This window comes from Neoarius graeffei, chromosome 2, assembly GCF_027579695.1.
Source record: "Neoarius graeffei isolate fNeoGra1 chromosome 2, fNeoGra1.pri, whole genome shotgun sequence".
Taxonomy (NCBI): Eukaryota; Metazoa; Chordata; class Actinopteri; order Siluriformes; family Ariidae; genus Neoarius; species Neoarius graeffei.
The window spans coordinates 12,335,465-12,357,993 of record NC_083570.1 but is presented as its reverse complement, the minus strand read 5'-3'; the positions used below and the strand labels follow the sequence as shown (position 1 = coordinate 12,357,993).

Genomic DNA, 22,529 nt, shown 5'->3' with positions numbered 1-22,529 from the left:
CATTGTTGGCTACAGACCGAAACATACTTCCAGAATGCACTGGCCAAGACAGGACTAAACTCGATGTGCGTTCTAATAATAATAATAATAATAATAATAAAACAGGAGTAATTTGTAAGCTAAAAACCCTGTGTCACACGTTTTTCTTTCGCCGAGTGGCAGCCAATGTTGCCAGATATTGCTGACGTTTTCCAGCCCAAAATGTGTTCAAAACCCGCCAAAATCCACTTAAAACCGCCCAATCTGGCAACACTGGTGGCATCTGTGTTCAACTGGGGCAGGACATGACTGAATGGGTGTTTCTGATTTGTCAGCTGTCTTTAACTGGGGTGGGAGGGTGGGACATGACTGAATGGGTGTTTCTGATTTGTCAGCTGTCGTCCTTACACCGCATGGCATGCCCCAAGCGTTTAGAAACACAAAATTCCAGGTTCTCCGCTCCAAAATCGGCAGCTTCAAAACGATTTTTTTTTTCCACCGACAACCAAAAAAAAAATTAACCGGTTAACGTTGAGTCGGTCAACCACCGGTCAAACGGTCATCGGTTAACATCCCTACTGCGTACTTGTTCATATAACATTATATTGCTTGGATTATATTAAATACATTGTAATACAGAGCACTGAGAGAATTTACCAATGTATTTAATATAATCCAAGCAATATAATGCTATCTGAACAAGTATGCAGTTTACAGACTCTAAAACTATAAGATATGAGCCACCTGTTCTGGTATCAAAGGTCACCTATTGTGCTGTGTTGATATTGATAAGGCTGACTGTTGACTGGTACACAATAGCTGGTCATTGATTGCTAATGTTACACAGTCTTAGATTAAAATCAATTTACAAATAATTAATACTGAGCATTAATTGAAATTTTATTTAAAATTGAGGAAGAAGCATGTCTCCTAACCTACTTGAGCCTTATTGAAGCATTTATTAACCCTCAAATATCAGTTATGAAAATATATAAAAAACTCGAATTTGGTGAAAATGGATTTTTTAAACCCCTGTAGTTTAAAAATACTTGAGACACAGAACAAAAATTTGGAAATATAAAATATGGGTCTTGGGGATTACTGAAAAAAAATTTACAAGTTCCTAACTGCTATCCCACATTGGATTTCTTGCTACTGAAAATGGCATGTTTTAGAAATCGGCAAATTTCAAAACCCTATTACAGACAAACTAGGAATAGTGGAGACTTGGTAAAACTGAAATTGGTAGATATTTCTGTGTAGATTTGAATAACATTCTTAGTTTAAGCATTACTGCCACAGGCAAGCTTCCAGAATGACTTAAAAATGCAAAAAAAAATTGCAAATTTGTCTTTTTAATTTCCTTGTTAAAATCACCATCTAATATACAATGGCCATTGAAATTCTAAGTTGAAGCTTGTAGTACAAGACATTGAGTCTCTTTGCAAAATTTTAGGTTTCTATCTTGCATAATAAAGATTATATTACACTTTGAAATATGTATGTTTTGAGCAAAATGCAAAAAAAAATCAAAAAATTCAAATGCCTGTATCTCTGAAACCGTTGGAGATAGGAAGCTCAAATTTTGGGGATTAACTTCTTTTAATAGCATCTCTGAGCCCTCCAAATTTCATTGAAATCTGAGCTGGTCGAGCATAAATTGTCAGATATTTGTTGATTTTGGCATGGAATGACCCCAATAGTTTTTCAGTAATAACTTAATATTTAACATATCCCTCAATTTTAATCACAAAGAGAAAATCGCAACAATTTCTTGCAAATTTTACTTCCTCCCGCAATGTAATCGCAACAAAAACCTAAACACTGCAACTTTCATCGCAATTTTTTGGACACCCCCCCCCCCCCCCCCCGCAACATCACACATTTTAGCCCGCAACAATAACAAAAAAGGCCCGCGGAATCCTGGGAGGAATGCTATTACTTGACTTCATGGTCTCAATATCGAAAATCTTGCACAAATATGCAACTTCCAACATAATTATCTGGATATTCAACAGATTTCAGCATCGGATGAATTTGTTTTGACCGCCGCCATATTGAATATACGTCGGACCCGTTCGTGTATTTACGCCGCCCTGTTTGTAGCGTCCCAAGCGAGTAAAACCTGATCCAAGTCTTTCGCTAGGTGGCGTCTTACGGTCTATGTACGAATATTTGAAAGAGACAAGAAAACATGGATAAGAAAAAAAAGACATCTATTTTGTCATTCTTCGGCAGAGAGAGAGTACATTCACCTGAAAAAAGATACCCCTGATACCCAAGGTAATTAGACATACTAGATTTTCAACATCAACTACAACAGCAACCACTACTACTACTACTATAGACCTACACCAAACTGAAAACAAGTTAATAAAATAAATTATAATTTACAAGGAGGAGATAATGTAGATGTGATATATAGTGGCCTGTGGTTGAATTCCAAAATATTGCCACTGATTAAACAATATCTCAATATATTTGGTTGAAGCATTGATTTTTGTCATCTACATTGCTTCATATGGCTTCTAATACCAAAAAAAAAAACAGAATTGAGAAGAAAAAAACAGCCCCTGGGCTGTGCCAGCTGTTCACTGGGCTCACTTCACTCACTAGGTTTTCTTCAACTGAAGGATAATCACTGGGCCCCCATTGTAGAAATGGGCCCCTGTTTTTTTTTTTCCCCCAGGAGGGGCCCTGTGGGCCCCTTGACCTGCAAAGCAATGAGTCTCTGCTTCTGAAGGGTGCTGTGACCTGAAAAAAGGTTGAGAAACGCTGGTGTAGAGTATACATCGGTTATTCCGTTAGTATGCAGAAAACCGCTAACATGGAGGATCGTAGAATTCTTTCCTTGATGAAGACACGCCCCTTCGTATAACATCTAACCAAGTCAAGGTATGCTGAGGTAGGCGCATCATTGTCAAGGTCTACAATCGAGACGCCTCGTGAATGTAAATACAGCCGCGACGTGACTCGACGTAACGACTCTATTTTTCAGGGCCGAGCTTCATCTTCAGCACACCGTGCTTCTGTGCCCCTGGTTGGCTGTTTGATAGATCGGCGTGCATTTGCCCTGAAGGGAAACGTTGACTTGCTTTTAGTGCTTATAAAATGCAAGATCTCCAAAAAGCAAGTTTAAAACGAGGGCGGGACGAGCAGTGGTGAGTCAAGCACGCCTGCTTTCTAAACTTGTATAACATCAGCTGTATTGAGTTCAAGATGTGTGCTAAAGTCACAAGATGTGTCAATAGGCTTTTTTTTATTATTATTAAAGTTGCTAAAAGGAACTTAAAAAATATCCCCTCGTGAATGGCTATAAGACTTAACGAGCCGGTTGTTGTAACTGCTGATCGAAGTAGCAGGATGAATTCTGAAGTGTATATACTTTCTGCTCAGATTCAGTCGAATGCTGCAAAGCTGATAGGACGGCGCTTCATCCCGCAGAAGCAACCCAAGAGCAGCTTCAGGCAAAGAAATGTAATGTTCTTAAAGTGATTAACAAGGAAGTTTTGAAATTAGTTATGATACAAGATGTTCTAGATGGGGGGGAAAAAAAGCTAAGTGGATTTTAGTTTAAAAACGTGTTCAAGTTGTAGCATCAGTCCGTTGGGCCGTTTCCCCGGGTGCGGCCATACTGGATTAGCCAGATACGTTTGACGTATCAGGAGATGAAAACGAGGGTGGCGCTGCATGACGCAGGATTCCGCACGTCTTCCTCGTTCTGTCCCGGATCGAAGCCGTTCGGCCGAGTGGCTTCATCAGGGAAAGCGAGAACCTGACTCTGGAAAAAGCAGCAAGTTGTACAGTGAGCATTCTGCAGCGGTGTGTGGATTTGTGGAGGACTTGGGTGGAAGAAGCGAGCCACGAGGCAGAAACAACTCGAGTCGGACGCCATCCTGACTTTGTTTCACCGCAAAACACCAACAGCGCACCATGTAACGCATCAAACAGGTGGAAGATAGATAAGCAGGTAAATTTTTTTTTTTTTTAAATATGTAAACTAGCCGCTACTTTTTTTTTTTTTGTTTCCTTTTCTAATGCTGCGTTTGGCATAATTTTTGTGGTGACATGCAAACAAATTGACTGTCATGCTAGATCATATTATATTCTATTATAGTCGAGTTGTCACACTGAGGCAGGCACGCCCCAGACAGACTCGCGCACACCGTGAATGACACCTGCACGGGATAAAGGCGCAATCAGGACACTTTTGTATAAGGACTTGGAATAAAGGCGAAGTATTGCGTCGACACATTACCGAGCCTTGTTTCCTGACTGCTTTCCGATTCCTGTCTACAGTCTTCTGTTTGTGCCTCGCTTAACCTTTTTTGCCTGTTTTACTGTTCCCGGTCTCTGCCTACCGATTTGGACCGTTTTCCTGTTTGCACTTTTCTTTAGAATAAAGATTTTCTGCACTTGCGTCGGTCTCCAACCAGCCATGACGGAATACTCTGCCCTGCTGACCCAGGGTTTTTTCTAAAAAAAAATTTAGTATGAGGGCACTCGCCATGGCGAGGGAGCGACGGGGGGGGTATGGTGCCAGTTGTCCCCGTCCCCCCCCCCACCGTGTGAAGCCTTTGAAAAATTGAGGCTACAATGGGACATTCTGAGGCTATCTGAGAGGGAAATTGTAACAAATTGTCTGTCAACATTGAAAAAGAGAACTAATTTTCTTCTGCCCCGGACAGTCTTTGGCTTTCTTCCGTGTCGTGCCGCGGGATGACATCTTTAAATGCCCAAGTGTCAACAAAAACAACTCGCGAACTACTTCTGTCAAAAGCTCCCGTGCCGGTGGGTGAAAGGTCATTCAGTCTCGAGAAATCTCGCTCTACAAGTCAGCTGACCTTGCATGTAACCCATGTCAAATCTCGCGAGAGCAGCCGCGACAAGTAAACAACATGGCGCCTCAGTCTGGAAACCGCCAATTCGGATCGTTTTTGCACCGTCTGGCGGTGTATCTACTATGATTGGAATATTTTTGGAGTAATTATAACATATTTGATGATAAGACACATTGTCACGTGGTGTTGCTGGGATGTTTTCATGGAGAAAAGATGGTTTTGAGAAAGATTGCCTGTTGCACAGTAGCATACAAGTGCATGGCCCAAGTGTGCCTTGGGGTTCGAGCGGCATTTCGGTAAGGGGGCGCATGCCGAGAGTAAGAGGGTGCAGCGCCCCTGTTCCCCGGTTTAGACAAAAGCCTGCGGACCCCAGTATAGCATGCACTTGTAGACCTCCGCTGTGCCCGCGGAAAATGACATCACGTATGATGGAGTTGTGGCGGCCTCCCCGACTCGTCTATTTTCATCACTTTAGTTTTTATATCGTTAAGAACACATTCAATATGCAGCTTTTTTTTTTTTTTAAATATAAAAAGGACGGCCATAAAGAGACTTCTAGCTCAATTTGTTTTTGGGGATTTTTTTTTTCCCCCCCCCCTTTGGTTGGCTTGAGCATGGTTTTTACTTGCTGAAGACAAAACTGAAGGTGGCTGCAGTAAAGGGCCTGGCAAAGCATCTCAAGGGCGTGAACTCTGCATTTGGGGAAGCCATTGCCTAATGGTTAGAGAAGCAGCTTTGTGACCAAAAGGTTGCCGGTTTGATTCCCTGGACCAGCGGGAACGGCTGAAGTGCCTTGAGCAAGGCGCCGAACCCCTAACTGCTCCCCAGGCTGCTCTGGTATGTTGTGCATCTGCTAAATGCCTGTAATATTTGATGTCCATGGGTTCCAGATTTCAGATGGTCATTGAACTTGTCAGTTTACAGCTCTTTCTGTCTTACACACTCGCAGGAACTTGGCCTTAATCCCCGTGTGTGTGGTATTGTGTAAGAGTGACTCATTCTTTGGCTGAATGTGATGCGTATCGTTTAATAAAGTCAGTCCCACCCAACCTGCAGCTGTGTGTTTGGATTAGGAGTAAGATCACATGACCGTAAGACAGGATCTTTCCTCCTATGTTTTGTTCCTGAGCAGGAGAATGTCCTCACTGATGTAGTGTGTACACCTGGGCTCTTCCTTTCTGGTTCTCTCTCCACAAGGAGATTGACCGTTACAAATGTCAACGTGTGTGCACGTTTCGATTCTGTTCAGGTGTGTGCAGTGTGAAACTCAGATGACTCGGTAATGGGACGGGAGAGGGTGAGGGAGAGACTGCAGGACTGAGAGGGAGGGAGGGAGTGAATGAGGGACTGTGAGACAGACAAAGCGAGACAGATGTTGAATGTTTAACCACGTGCGCGCACACTAGCTGTTTTAATGTGCTTAGCTCAAAGTAAAGCAGTGATCGATGCATGGACTGAGTCATGCTTTTCTCATTCTTTTTCCACTTTCCATTTGATTTCTGTCTTCAATGTCCACTCGCCTGTTTGTTCATTGTCAGTTGTCAGTCTGTCTGAATATCCTTTTTTTTTTTTTTTTATTAAACTTAATTTGGTTGGGCGGTCTGTCCGTCTTCCTGTCCGTTTGGTACAGGTGTAACGATGCACAGTTTTCAATGAGATGTGACCTTTTCCATATGAGCCAGCATCGTATCAGCATGGCCTGAATGTGTGTTGGGTTTAAAAGTGCATTTGGGAAGCTTTGACAAAAGGTTTCTAATGGGTGGGGTGGGTGGTTTTTCTTTTTTTAAATCCTTGAGTCCACCCATGTACTCAAAGCTCTACCTCCAAACCTATAGAGTGCACTCGGGGCATCCAACTGCCCAAAAGCCGGGTTACAACTTGATAAACGCTCCGATTCTCATAGTGATAGAGGATGTGAAAGGGTGTTGGGGGCGTGTCTGTAAAATGGTAGCTGATACTTGGTGGGATCTTCAGTGTATCGTTTCAGTTCACCATTTTGCTGCTGATTGACATCGTGCTTTAGTGAGAAGCTGAAGTGCTCCCTGATACCAGAACTTAAAGGTCATGGGCAACGGTAGGAGGTGAAATGTAGAATATCAACTTTATTGTCTGGAAGAACGACCCAAAAAGCGACTTCAATCTTCCTGGTGTCTAATTTGCACCCTAAAATTGAATAAAACGGCTAAAATGTACTGTTTTGCCCAATTTCCGAAGGTTTGTTTACATCTCACTTGTGCGCACTTTCACCGCCAGGGAGCGTCGTCGTGACGTCATTTTAAGCCAGACAGACCAGGAGCAGCTCTGTGTTTACCTGCGAACCGAGCACACGTGTACGGACTTTGGTCGTGAGAGGTTGTGTAAAATGTCTGAAAGCGATAGCGATTTTGAAGTAAGAACTCTCCAAATTGAATATCGAGAGGTGAAACCGTATATGTATGAACCTCTGGCCGTTGCGAAGCAATCGGTGAACGTGGCTCACTGGTTTGGCCGTGCGGCCTCGGAATCGGACAGCGATTCGGCCGACTCTGATCGCGGTGACCCCGGACCTCAACAAGACTCGCACCCAAACGATTTATCCTGGTAGTTATGATAAATTCCTACTTTCGTCATAATACTAAATAGGGGTGGGCGATATGGCAAAAATGTCATCACGATTTTTTTAACATAAAATCTCGATTTCGATTTTTTATCACGATCTTCCATCGAAAAAAAACCCAAAAACTGGCATTTTGGGGCTACAAACCTTTCTGAACAGATTTTAATGAATAGTAGCAATTTTGCATGTGCAAACATTGTAAACATTGATAAAGTGCACTATTGGTTGTGAAGACAACACTAAGTAAACATCACTGAAAGTGCATTCTTGGAATATAAAAAAAGAAAGTAAAATATGAAATGTTGAATAACACAGTCTTCGGTTATTTTGAAATGATTTAAGTATCAAAACACCAAATAGCTTTTTGAAAATGGTCCGGACTGGTGGTGGGGAGGCTTCTGCATAGCTTTATTGTGGCTGTTTGAATGTTGCTAGCACCAGCCTCTTGTGCTCGAAATGTAGTTTATATTTAAAGAAGCTTCCCCAAACTTGACAGCCAGAGACCTCTGCCCTCTCCCCAAAGAACCAGCGCGGGCACGGCACGCCAGCCTCGGGACTCCGCTTAGGTTTCGTTTCTATCCCGGGCTCCAGCCCGACTTTACAGCGCCTCGGGACGAAGAGCCACGGTGCTCGGCTTTAGTTTCGTTTTCCCATCGGCGGCTCCAGCCCCACTTTGGACGCCCGTAGCTCGGGCAGGGGAGGTCCCAGCCTCCAAGCTTAGAATGTGTAGATTCCATTTCTGACAAATTCCGTTTCAGATGCATAATTCCGCGATTTCCGTCTGTTTTCCGCGATCGCGGATTTTCAGTCCCTCTACAGGTTAAGGACGTCTTACGTCTGCCGCGTCGGCGGGAACCAGCATAGAACGTCAAGTTATTGTACCCAAAGGGGGGGAAAAGTTATTGCGCTCATTGGCCAAGGCGATCTATACGATTTCTCCACTTTGGCAGATCGTCTGCGATGTTCTACTCGTTCTTATTCTTAACGATTTTATATCGTCAGATCGCACACCCCTAATACTAAATAAGAGCCCTTTTGAAGAATAATTAACCCGCTCTCCCTAGTGGATATAGGGAACGATTACTGGACAGTGCGCCGGTAGGCCACATTAGCCTGCCATCCGCGGCATTATACTATTTATAGCCGACTCTGAGCGAGGAAATATCCCTTTGTCTCATTTCCACAATGGCTGTACAGGATCCTTCAGGACTCTTGACTTGTCAATTGCAAGCAAAAGTAAAAATGTTTACCTCCTGCTTGATTTTGTTTCACACGCACAATCCATTCTCTGCCTCTTCTCCTTTTTCGGAAAAAGCCAATCCACACACTCTGCCTCTTCTCTCTTGGAAAAAGGTAAAAACTTCTTCCTGAACCGGTCCCATTGTTACAGTTCACCGCATAACAATAAGGCATGGGAGTTTTCTTTGGAAATTCCCGAACACACGTCTGCACTCAAGCCGAACGGCAATGTAAGTAAACGGAAGTGGACTCAACTTGAGCGGTTTATTTGGCTTAAATGACGTCACGCGCCGAGTGGTCACGAAAATAGCCGAACAGAAATTCGCTGTGATCCGCGCTAACTTATTTTAATTATTACTTAACAATAGGGCTGTAACGATATGCGTATCGAAATCGCGATACGCAGAGCCATGATCCGTATCGCGATACAAGAAGGCAGAATCGCGGTACACCCTTTCAAACTTCTCCTCAGCCCAAAAACAGAGGTGCTTCCAAACTTCAATTTATGAATACTTTTTATTTAAATTACATTTTGAACTTACTTAAATTACTTTTATTTTTTTATATCTATTAGTAAGTCGTTTTTTCGCAGATCTGCGACAATCTTCTGCGAGTCACGCAAAGTCCACACTCGCCACTGGCGGAGCATTCATTTCTTTTAAGCGGTCGCCATTCTGGTTGCGACGCGGGGAGCGAATCTGTAAACAAGCAGCTCATTGGCTGGCTAGGTGTGCCACAAGCCAATCACAATCACTTGACCGGAAAGGCATGCAGTGTTGCCAGATTGGGCGGGTTTAGGTGCTTTTTGGCTGGTTTTGAACATATTTTGGGGTGGAAAACGTTAGCAATATCTGGCAACACTGAAGGCATGTCTGCTTGGGCGGAAGCCTTCTGCGGCAGTTACATTTTGACACGCGAGCAATGTTTCACCATAAAAATTCCGTAATTTCCATCTGTTTTCCGCGATCACAGAAAATCATTGGCCCTATGAGAGTGAGACAGTGAGAGCCACCCCCCAAAAAAAAATCGTAACGGATTTACACGATTTGGAAAAATGACTTTTTCAGAACCGAAAAAAACAGAGCTTCCGGCTCAACAGTATTTTGAGAAATAAAACAGTCTTTGGATATACATTTGTTCATTTTTGCATACATATTACTCATTCTCTGCAGTGGTCTGAATTATTTGTTATTAAATAGTTAATGTAAGTAAGTAAATGTTAAGTCAAATTTACTACTTTAAAAAAAACATTTAAAAAAAAAAATCGTGGGCGTATCGAATCGTGGGTCAAAAATCGAGATACGAATCGAATCATGAGTTGGGTGTATCGTTACAGCCCTACTTAACAATACTTCTTGGGACCAGAAGAAAATTACAGAGGGTTTTTTAACATATAAAGTTTCAAATGTTTTGGGGGAAACTTCCTGCTGTCTGTATTGTTTGGAAGTATTGATATGATGCACTCCAGGTCCACTGGGGTTCCCGCCCCACCTCCATCAATCACTGAACTGTCTGTCTCCGAGCATCTCACATTTGGTCTTTTTTTTTTTTAAACCATCCGTTCACTCTAATTCTATTTCTTTCTGGATGATGTCACTATGACTTGCAGCTCGTGTGTGTGTGAGAGCCTTTAAACCCTCAGCAGAAGGACAGATCGAGATGGTTCAGATGCCAGCGAGTGCCAGTCTGTGCCACACACAGTTTCCATATTGCCCTGTCAGCAGGGGTGGGGTGGGGGGTTTCACACACTGCTTTGCACTAGCACGCACACACTTGACTTTTAATCCTTTATGATGCATCTCTAGATCCAGTTTGTCCATCCTGTGCTGTTTAACCTGAACTTGAGTGGCCATGTTGATCATCATTGCATCATATTTCCTACACGCATTTATATTTGGTCACTCCGGTCATCTTATGTGTAAATGGGGCCCCATTTACAGTATTTGCCTGCTGATCTGACTGGAAGAGAGAGAACTCTCTGCGCTGTGCTCTTATAGAAAAACGATCAACTTCAGGATGGTAACAGTAACTTCGCTTCTCCTGATTATTTTCCTGTAACAGCATGTCCTGTAGGCAGGGGCTTAGCCAGGATTGGGAAGGTTGGAATTTTTTTTTCTTCTTTTTTCTGAAAGTAGGGAGTGTAATTTCATCTTTCTTTTGGTGCAATCTGGCGACTTCTGGAGCTGTAATTGAGCCTTAAAAGAAATGAAAGCATTAAGTGTGATTTTATATTTTATTAGGCATTTTATAACACATTTACTAACCATAAAATGTTTTTAAATTAAATTTCTTATTCGTGAACCCAAATTTTAGAAGTCTCTGAAATGATCAATAAAATCTTCTGCAAATTCCTGCAATAAAAGCAGAAACCTTAAATTATTTCTAGTGCATTTAAGACAAACTACAAATTGCTGCAGTCAAGTCCTATTCCAAAAAATACCTCTTTATACAACAAAACATGACAGGCTTTCGTCTAAACGGGGGAACAGGGGCGCTGCGCCCTCTTACTCTCGGCGTGCGCCCCCTTACCGACTCCGTGAAAACATCCCAGCAACACCACGGGACAATGTGTCTGATCATCAAATACGTTATAATTGCTCCAAAAATATTCCAATCATAGTAGATACACCGCCAGACGGTGCAAAAACAATCCGAATTGGCGTTTTCCAGACTGAGGCGCCATGTTGTTTAGTTTACTTGTCGCGGCTGCTCTCGCGAGATTTGACATGGGTTACATACAAGGTCAGCTGACTTGTAGAGTGAGATTTCTTGAGACTGAATGACCTTTCACCCACCGGCGTGGGAGTTTTTGACAGAAGTAGTTCGAGTTGTTTTTTTGGCCCTCTTCCACTACCCTTTTTCAGCTCGCTTCAGCTCACTTCAGCCTGACACGGCTCGCGTTTCGACTATCTCAAAACAGCACGACTCAGCTCGCTTCAGCCCTGCTTAGCACCCAAAACTCGCACGGTTTTGGAGTGGGGCTGAAGCGAGCCAAACCGAGCTGAGTGAGGCTGGGGGCGTGATCAGACACTCCCCTGTGCACTGATTGGTGAGGAGGCGTGTCCTCACATGCCCCGCGAGCATGCTGGGATCTGTAAACACCGTAAACCCGGAAGAAGGAGAATTACGAATTACGAGAATTTCTGAAGCCTTATGCGCCTCGCCTCATCTATATGCTCTTGCCAGTATCTGTTGGCGTTGTCGGTGACGACAAGCCACAGCACCAAGACCAGCAACACTAACGACTCCATGTCCTCCATGTTTATTGTTTACTATCCGGGTCGTGAGACTACCGCTTAAAAGATCACTGATGTCACTGTTTGCGCCGCTTAACGACATCACGTGACGTCCACCCACTTTCGCTAACTCCACCCAATGTGTCCACCCACTTCTAGCCAGCACGGTTCAGCACGGTGGTAGTCGAAATGCAACTCCAACAGCCCCGCTCAGCTCGACTCAGCACGGCATGGCTGAGCCCGACTCAGCCGCGTTTGTAGTGGAAAAGCGGCATTTGTTGACACTTGGGCATTTAAAGATGTCATCCCGCGGCATGAAACGGAAGAAAGCCAAAGACTGTCCGGGGCAGAAGAAGATTACTTCTTTCTTTTTCAATGTTGACAGACAATTTGTTACAATTTCCCTCTCAGATAGCCTCAGAATGTCCCATTGGAGCATTTTTCAAAGGCTTTGCATGACGGGGGGAGGACAACGGCACCATCCCCCCCCCCCCCCCCCCCCCCCCCCCGCTTCGCTCCCTCACCATGGTGAGCGCCCTCATACTAAATTTTTCTAGAAAAAACCCTGCATGAGATTCGGCAACTCTGAAGATTAATATTATGAAATGTACAACTGAAAATAATCAATACCTTTAACAAGTTTTGATTTTATGAAATGTACATATGTTACAACAAAATGTTAGGAGTCATTTTGATTTGTTAAAGTGGAATAAACAGGAGTTAAAAATATAAGTGAAATTAAGTTACAAATGAAAGGCAGTTTTCCTGTAGCTAGCTGAAATGTGAACACTGTAAACAATACAAAATTCAAGAATAGTAGTTTATGAAGGTACTATTTAAGATGTAAATCTTGGCGAAAGAGAAACCAATCGAAACCAAAAGAGTGAAAGTGATTATCGTGGCGTTACCATGGGAACAATCTTTTATGAATAGGCTCTTGGCACGCAGAGTCCGATGGGACTGAGGAAAAGGACAAGTTTTATGTTTCTTCTAATTTAGGTCATTTAAAAACCTTATTATTTGGCAGTGGGTACAGAGGAAAGTGTAAAGTATGAAGTTTGTCAATATGTTTATCAGGCTTGTATGATTTAAAAAAAAAAAAAAAAAAAACTCGTGACTCCAGGGCTCTACATTAACTTTGAGACATGGTTGCCCATTCGGGCAACCATTTGTAGAAATCTGGTTGCCTGAACTCAGAACATAGTTGCCCAAATATTACACTTTTTTTTTTTTTTTTTTTTTTAAATTTATTATTCAACCTTCTCAGACACTGTCTGTATCAACAAGCATTGACACTAGTGCCCCGTGTGAGTAATGCAGTAATTAGTCATGTACTGAAGGACATACCAATATCAGTCTCCCCAGGATTCCGCGGGCCTTTTTTTGAGATTGTTGTGGGCTAAAATGTCTGATGTTGCAGGGGGTTTTCTGAAAAATTGCAATGAAAGTTGCGGTGTCTTTTAGGTTTTTGTTGCGGTTACATTGCGGGAGGAAGTGAAAGTTGCGAGAAATTGTTGCGATTTTTCTCTTTTTGTGATTTAAAATTGAGTATGTTAAATATTAAGTTATTACTGAAAAACTATTGATTAAAAAAATGGACACTGAGAAATGGTCCTAAAAACAACTTTACCAATATAAAAGATTACCAGGACTACAAAAATGCAGAAAAATAGGCTTTACTTATCCAAATGCACCTGTTGGTTCAAAAGTTAAAGTGCAGAGAACCTCACAGCACAACATGAAGTTACCTTAAAATATAATATAAAAGCCTCAGCTTTCATGTAAGAAAAACACTAATACTAGTACTGTGTGCAGGCAGTCTCTCCTGAAGACTAAATTAAACAATTATAAACTAATAAAATAAATGGCTCAGGCTTCATGGAAGAAAAAAAACAATTTGAACAGAATCTCAGTATGATGCTAAAGCTGCCTAAACAATCAAATAAAATGCCATTTTGGCAAAAATGTTGGCATCCATTAATTTCTTGTATTAAGTAAAAAAATAAAGTGCACACAGTGCTTCACTGTAAACATAACACACACTTTCAGTAACAGAATTTAAGCCTATATAAACACTGACTCGCACATGCTGCTTCTCTTGAACGGAAACACGGAAGTAAGGCGGAAGGTAGTTTGTCGACGTCACCTCAAGACGACGCCAACGATTGGTCAAGTTTGCAGGAAAGTTGCGGTGATTGGATATAATTGCAACACCGCCTTGAATTCGCGGGGATTGGTTGAATTTGCAAATCGCAACATCACAAAATCCTGGAGGGTCTGAATAGAACACTGAATATGCACTACGCGATAATTATTAGCAATGGGAAACTGCATTGCGAGCCCGCGATGTGCAAATGTGAATTCCACTAGTTGAACATCCCGTAATGATAACATGGACGCAGTCTTTCCGAGTCAAACAATCGCAAATCGTGATGGAATTTCATCATAATATGAATGAATAAACATCGTTTTTCACGCAAGTTGACATATTTGGGTAGTTGCCTGATCGGGCAAGCATTTGTGAGGGTCTGGTTGTCCGAATCTATTGAATGGTTGCCCTGGGCAATCGGGCTACTGTTAATGTCGAGCCCTGGCGAAGATGCTTATCTAAATACATGACTTGCTCATTCTAAACCTGCTGAGCTTCACTGGCGAAGCTCTCAAAACTCATAGTATTGCTTCCATTCAATTCTACCTTTTCTTTTTGTGTGTGTTTGTGATAAATTTGATTTTTCTTTATTTAACCTCCATACAGTGGTGCTTGAAAGCTTGTGAACCCTTTAGAATTTTCTATATTTCTGCATAAATATGACCTAAAACATCAGATTTTCACACAAGTCCTAAAAGTAGATAAAGAGAACCCAGTTAAACAAATGAGACAAAAATATTATACTTGGTCATTTATTTATTGAGGAAAATGATCCAATATTACATATCTGTGAGTGGCAAAAGTATGTGAACCTTTGCTTTCAGTATCTGGTGTGACCCCCTTGTGCAGCAATAACTGCAACTAAACGTTTGCGGTAACTGTTGATCAGTCCTGCACACCGGTTTGGAGGAATTTTAGCTCATTCCTCCGTACAGAACAGCTTCAACTCTGGGATGTTGGTGGGTTTCCTCACATGAACTACTCACTTCAGGTCCTTCCACAACATTTCCTTTGGATTAAGGTCAGGACTTTGACTTGGCCATTCCAAAACATTCACTTTATTCTTCTTTAACCATTCTTTGGTAGAACGACTTGTGTGCTTAGGGTTGTTGTCTTGCTGCATGACCCACCTTCTCTTGAGATTCAGTTCATGGACAGATGTCCTGACATTTTCCTTTAGAATTCGCTGGTATAATTCAGAATTCATTGTTCCATCAATGATGGCAAGCCGTCCTGGCCCAGATGCAGCAAAACAGGCCCAAACCATGATACTACCACCACCATGTTTCACAGATGGGATAAGGTTCTTATGCTGGAATGCAGTGTTTTCCTTTCTCCAAACATAACGCTTCTCATTTAAACCAAAAAATTCTATTTTGGTCTCATCCGTCCACAAAACATTTTTTTCCAATAGTCTTCTGGCTTGTCCACGTGATCTTTAGCAAACTGCAGACGAGCAGCAGTGCTCTTTTTGGAGAGCAGTGGCTTTCTCCTTGTAACCCTGCTATGCACACCTTTGACCGTGACTGAGGTCTTGAAAGTACTGAGCGAGGCCCTCTGGGCCGAGGTCACGGTATTTCACTATCCGGACCGACCTTAAGCTTGTAAATAATACATTTTTATTTTTTCCTTTACCAAATTCTAACACAAAACGAGAGCGCCCAAAAGGCAAAACCAAGCCGAGGCGAGCCGCCAGTTTGAATCCTCGTTCACGGCTGTAATGCAGATTGCTTCCTCCTCGGTATACAAGTGCACTTCCATGGCAGGATGATTAAAAAAAAAAAAAGCTATATTTTGCCGCCTATGTAGTCCCTTATTTATACAACATTGAGTCATTCAGGATTCAGCCATGTTTTTGCTTGGTGTTAGCTAAAAACCTCTAACTGTTGCTTTCTCCTGGAATGTTTTTTTTTTTTTTTTTTTTTTTTAAATTTATTTCTCAGGGTAGTAAAACTCGCCTTCGCTGTGAAGACTGTCGTTATCGCTATCCATGCTGTAAAATTTAATGCTATTCTCCTGAGAAATGCTGGCGCAAATTTATAAGCTTTTTGGTAATCTTTTATATATAAAAAAAGAAATGTTGGCAAAAAATGCTACTATGCTTGTTGTGAACAAGCGAGTCGCCAGAGGTCCGTAACCGGGGTCTGTATCATAGGATACGGACCCGCTCGCCAGCCAATCAGAGCGCAGGATTTGATGGAAACCGGACCGTGAAAAAAATAAATAAATAAAATGAACTTATTTGTGGTTTTGATTAAAAGGTAGGCTGTATCTTTATTTATATATATATATATATATATATATATATATATATATATATATATATATATATATATATATATAAATAAAATTTTTCTGTTCAGTCATCTGTATCTTTTTGTAAAATACTTGTTGCTCGACTGTTATTAGTCTTGTAGTACATACACTAGGGTGTAAACGTCTCTCATTTTTGGTGCGTCATATCTGTTTGTAATGAATGTTCTGCTGGTTTCATCTCAGCTGTCAAATATCTGATTAGCAGATCAGGTCGAGTTTAAAAACACTTCTCAGTTCTGCAAAACAGGAGTCATTGTACAGCTGTCCTTGCTGATAATGGTGGGACTGACTTAATCCCTTCCTTCCTTCCTCTTCCCCTCAGGAATCGATTTTAAGATCAAAACAGTCGAACTGCAAGGAAAGAAGATTAAGCTACAGATATGGTGAGTGGTGTGTGTGTGTGTGTGTGTGTGTGTGTGGGAGCAGCAGCTGTGTCTTAAATTGTATACTTGTGTACTAACTAACCAAAGTTTGGGTGTATACACTAAGAACGACACAGACAACGGGTTGTATTCTCTGAACAGATGGAATTTGGACACCAAACTTGTCCCACTGCGGTCTTATTTTCAGTTTACTCCCAGTTGCCATGGTTTCCTGGGTAGCTTACGGCTCGTGTGGTATGCCACTTCAGTTTAGTAAAGGACTTTAAGTTGCAGTCTGTAAGATGAGTTTCCTGTTATCATTATCCAACCTATAGTTATCGTTATAAAGGTACAAATGGCCATTCTCTCTGCTTTTGAAGTTAATAATAATAATACATGTTTTGTAGGGCTGTAACGATACACCAACTCACGATTCGATTCGTATCGCGATTTTTGACCCACGATTCGATACACCCACGATTTTTTTAAAATGTTGTTTTTTTTAAAGTAGTAAATTTGACTTATTAACATTTACTTACTTACATTAACTATTTAATAACAAATAATTCAGACCACTGCAGAGAATGAGTAATGTTTTATTTCTCAAAATAATACTGTTGAGCCGGAAGCTCTGTTTTTTTTCGGTTCTGAAAGTCATTTTTCCAAATCGTGTAAATCCGTTAAGATTTTTTTTTGGGGGGGTGGCTCTCTCACTGTCTCACTCTTATAGGGCCGATGATTTTCTGTGATCGCGGAAAACAGATGGAAATTACGGAATTTTTATGGTGAAACATTGCTCGCGTGTCAAAATGTAACTGCCGCAGAAGGCTTCCGCCCAAGCAGACATGCCTTCAGTGTTGCCAGATATTGCTAACGTTTTCCACCCCAAAATATGTTCAAAACCCGCCAAAAAGCACCTAAACCCGCCCAATCTGGCAACACTGCATGCCTTTCCGGTCAAGTGATTGTGATTGGCTTGTGGCACACCTAGGCAGCCAATGAGCTGCTTGTTTACAGATTCGCTCCCCGCGTCTCAACCAGAATGGCGACCGCTTAAAAGAAATGAGTGCTCTGCCAGTGGCGAGTGTGGACGTTGCGTGACTCGCAGAAGATTGTCGCAGGTCGGCGAAAAAACGACTTACTAATAGATATAAAAAATAAAAGTAATTTAAGTAAGTTTAAAATGTAATTTAAATAAAAAGTAAAGTATTCATAAATTGAAGTTTGGAAGCGCCTCTGTTTTTGGGCTGAGGAGAAGTTTGAAAGGGTGTACCGCGATTCTGCCTTCTTGTATCGCGACACGGATCGTGGCTCTGCGTATCGCGATTTCGATACGCATATTGTTACAGCCCTAATGTTTTGTATAGCGCTTTTCATGGTACTCAGACGCTTTACAGGAGATTCAAACAGACACAGACAACAGATAACAATAATAGACAAAGAAAGAAAAAATATATATAATGAATAAATAAATAAATATATAAAAATAAAAAGTCCACCAAGTAGGGGTCAGGATGTAATTCTCGTGGTGTAGCAGCCACAGTCCCACCAAAAGGCGCACGAAAACAGGTCCCACATCTCCAGCACCGCCACCAGCAACATCGCGCGAACACCACGCCATGAATCCACAAAGCGAGCAGAGAGGCTCCGCCACGCAGAGCGCTGGTGTGTCCCAAACCACCTGCATAGCCGCCGCAACATCGCTTGGAACATCACGCCAAGCATTAAAGCACAGAGCGCTGGACAACCACGATGTAAAATGAGCAGTGAGCTCACTGCAGTCCACAGCTGGGAGCGCAGGCATTGCCCACGGCGAACCAAGGCCTGGAGGGAACCAACGCCCAAAACTGGGTCCAGAGCTACACCACAACCTGCAGACAAAACACTCAAACATCAAACCACACAAACACACAGGAAAAAAAAAAAACAACGCTAAAACAAAAAAGCTCCGGTGAGAAGCGGCAGCCAGAACGCGCACGATGTACTCTCAACCGGAAACCCTTAAAACCTGTTTTTAAGATTACTGAAGACGTCTGAAAACTTGACACTGATTCTAGAGACTCCTTCCATAAGTTTTAAAGTGAAATTTAATGTCCCTAAACCCCACTTTTTTTTTTTTTTCCCACCCTTTGTACAAAGCAAAACTCATTATGGTGATTGACCATGTGTTTCCATAAATTAACATTCATTATGGTGATTGGGATTCTTGTATGTCGGATGAAAGGGGCAGAAGATTTATCAAGGATGTTCTGGAGTAAATGGCTATCTTTTCAAGCCCCCAGGACGCAAAACAGATGCCGGTTCAGGACAGTCCCGCTCACCGCCGATAACGCACCACCAGCCACTGGAACCAGACTGGTTTGCTGGAAATTATCGGGAAAATGTTTACACGTCAAGTTTACCTCTGTAGCGCTTTTAACAATAGACATTGTCGCAAAGCAGCTTTACAGAATTTGAATGACTTTAAACAGGAGCTAATTTTATCCCTGATCAAGCCTGCAGCGACGGTGGCAAGGAAAAACTCCCTCAGACAACATGAGGAAGAAACCTTAAGAGGAACCAGACTCCGAAGGGAACCCATCCTCATTTGGGTGATGGACAACGTGATTATAACAGTTTTAACATCAAGTCAGTTTCGTTGATGGAAACTTGAGTGCAAAACTGTTCATGACAGCCGACTGCAGTCCTAAAGTTAGCAAGTCAACTGTCGTCCTCAGTCAAAAAAAGCATCAGAGCTTTTTCTAAGTGTGACTTTCGACTGTCCATATGGGGCCGAACGATGTGATGAGACTCCAGCCAGATGTAGGGCATCAGGATGGATCAGGCAGGTCTGAAGAGCAGAAGAGGTCAGCATCAAGATTGGCACGTAACTCGGACGGACAGACAGCGGGGGGGAGAAAACGCAGGTTGTTGGGTATGCCCAATGTCACCTGATGAGTACAAACAGGGTACATTTTGCGCTGAGTGCAAGCAGGGACTCCGGCAAAACTGATAGCGTAACTAAAAGGAGAGAGCCAGAAGGTAACACAGGCATGAGGGAGCCTGGAGATATAAAGCAGCCAGCCACTACACTGTCGTCAAACTCGAGTGAGCAAGTGAGGGACTGACAGCATCCATACATCCCAGTTTACCAAACACTCTAGGGGTGTTCACATGGCAACTTTTACTCCGGTGTAGCACCAGTAGCGCGTTCACACAGTACAAAGTTATAGCGGTGTAGCCCCTGAAAGCTGCTTAAACCGGTGCAAATCTAACCCTGCTCGGGAGGTGGTTTAAGAAATTTACTCCGGAGTAAATGCTAGTTTGCGGGGCAGCACCGATTATAAAATGGGATGTCTGAACGCTACAGGGGTAGACTCGCTACGCGTGAGGAGAGTTGATTACATACGGGCATTGCATAATTTGCATCCTGGTATTTTGTGCTTCCAAAATGGCGAATATCAGCAACAACAGAACTGCGTGTCTTCCAGTGTTGCCAGATTGGGCGGTTTTAAGTGCATTTTGGCGGATTTGAACATATTTTGGGCTGGAAAACGTCAGCAGTATCTGGCAACACTGGTGTCTTCATCCACGTTGTTTTCCCGGCGCTTGGTGATGCCATGACAACCGGGAAAAGGAAGTACATTTTCACGCATGCGCATATTTCATTTCCGCATTATTACTATCGTATAGCACGGTCGCAAAAACTGCCGTGTGAACGCAAGTGGGGCTGCACCGGTGCTAACACGCTTCTCTCTAGTAAGCAGGGTTGTGCCATGTGAACGCTCCACAAAATTTACACCGGTGTAAGATATATCGCAACAAAATACATCGGTGCAGCATCGATGCAAATATATACCGTGTGAACTAGGGATGTTAACCGATGACCGTTTGACCGATGGTTGACCGAATCAACGTCAACCAGTTAATTTTTTTGGTTGTTGGTTAAACTAGAGACAGTTCCCCTGTGGGGAATTGAGTGATGCAGTCGCTATAGAGGGATTTCACTGATGTCGCCTGAAACCGGAAGTAAACAGACCCTGCGCCATTTTGGAAGACCAACAAACTCGTGATTAGGGGGAAGTAACGGCAGCGGTATGTGAACCCACGAGAATAAAGTGGAGTGGCAAACGACTTAAACAAATCTGAGCTGTTTTATTTATGATTTATTGGCCCAACAGTAGACTTGAACGAAACCTGTGTGAGACTTGGCAAAAAACTGTGGATATAATGGATAAGTCTGTGCATGATCTGCGGACACTTTGAGGTAAGCAAACGCAAGAAATTCAGATTTAAAATGTGCTAAATTGGCCCCAAGTTGATAACTGGATGAGGAGCAAGCCTCCCAGACTTCTACAATTTAATAATAATAATAATAATTTAGGATGGTTTGGGGCTTGCTCTCCCTCCTATTATATAAATAAAGCATAGTTGTTGTGTAGGCATATATCATAAATACATATGTATAATTTGGATAAATTAACCTAAATTATGGATACCTTAATAGTAACAAAGTATTTTTCAACTGAAAAGATATATTATTAAAAGAGAAATATCAACAAGATTACCTTGGCCACAACTGTGTAGGTTATTCTTAATAACAGCTGTAATATCACGAACCAAGCCACTAACAACATAATTGTAAGCCTGTAGCCCTTTGTAGGCTTTCAAGTCATCAGCAGTGTAGGCACTGGGTGTAAACAACAAATAGTTTACAATGTCTGGGTAGCAAACAGATGGCAGAATTGGTGTCCGGTCCTCCTTATGTTTCCATTCTCCCTTGCCGCGAGTCTTATCATATGGGTCAAACCCATCAATCACAGCCAGTTTCTCCACATACCGTGCCCTTTCTGCAGCTGGTAATGTACTCGCATAACCAGACTTATCAGCCATCGTGTCACTTTACTCTCGCTCGTACTTTGTTTTATATTGAGTGCATGTACTTGGTCTTCCAATATGGCGCCTAACAAAATCTCGCGGCGCAATGACGTCATGCGGTAGCCCTCTATAGCAGGAGCTGCACTGAACTGCTCTCTCTCCCTCGTGTGTGTGAGAGCAAGCAGCCTGTCCCCCATCTGCGCGCTGCGAGCAGAGACAGTGTGTGAAATTTGTTTTTTTAAGAGTTTTTTAATTTTGAGTGTTTAATTTTTTTTAAGTTTTAATTCTGTATTAAAATGACTAAACAAGCAAACACCGCCACAGTCCAGGAAGCACGAGGAGAAAACAGCAAATCAGAAAGCCGCGCACACCTGCGCAGCTTCCGCGAAAACATGCGCAGCCCTCTGACCCACTGCCCCCCTCCCCCCCACCTCCCACGCCTCACGGACCGCAACGGCACCTGCCCACTTAGCAACTTTAATACAGAATTTACTCTGATGAAATTATTCAGACACTCCAACGCCCCCCCCCCCCCCCCCCCCCCAAAAAAAAAATCAGATCTGCACGATTCAGCCGTGGAAAAAGGTGGCATCCTCCAAAAGGTGCACCATTTGCGTCCCTGTTTAAACTCGTAGGTTAACTGACTTTAACCGGCTAATGAGGCTCGGTGGTCGGTCAAGATTTTTTTTTTTTTTTTTTAGTTTTCGCCATCCTTAGTGTGAAGACCCATTCTGTCTGAGGATCCTCCAGATCTCCACCTTTACCTCATAAACACTATTAACAAAAGGCTTGACTAAACAGATGTTTTCAGCCGAGACTTAAATGCTGAGACTGTGTCTGAGTCCTGAGCACTACTCGGAAGGCTGTTCCATAACTGTGGGGCTTTGTAAAAAAAAAAGGCTCCGCCCCCTCATGAACCTCAATAAATGCAGGAATATAATCTTTAAAACGTAC

The 22,529-nt window shown here is 42.5% G+C and overlaps 1 protein-coding gene across 1 annotated transcript in view; it reads left to right on the top strand.

Annotated features, from left to right (window-relative positions):
- rab10 (RAB10, member RAS oncogene family) overlaps positions 1 to 22,529 on the top strand; it is a 64,392-nt gene that overhangs the window by 21,968 nt on the left and 19,895 nt on the right. The window contains exon 2 of the mRNA XM_060913820.1: positions 16,679 to 16,739. Within this exon, the coding sequence (XP_060769803.1) occupies positions 16,679 to 16,739 (61 nt within the window). The remainder of the gene's footprint in view (positions 1 to 16,678; positions 16,740 to 22,529) is intronic.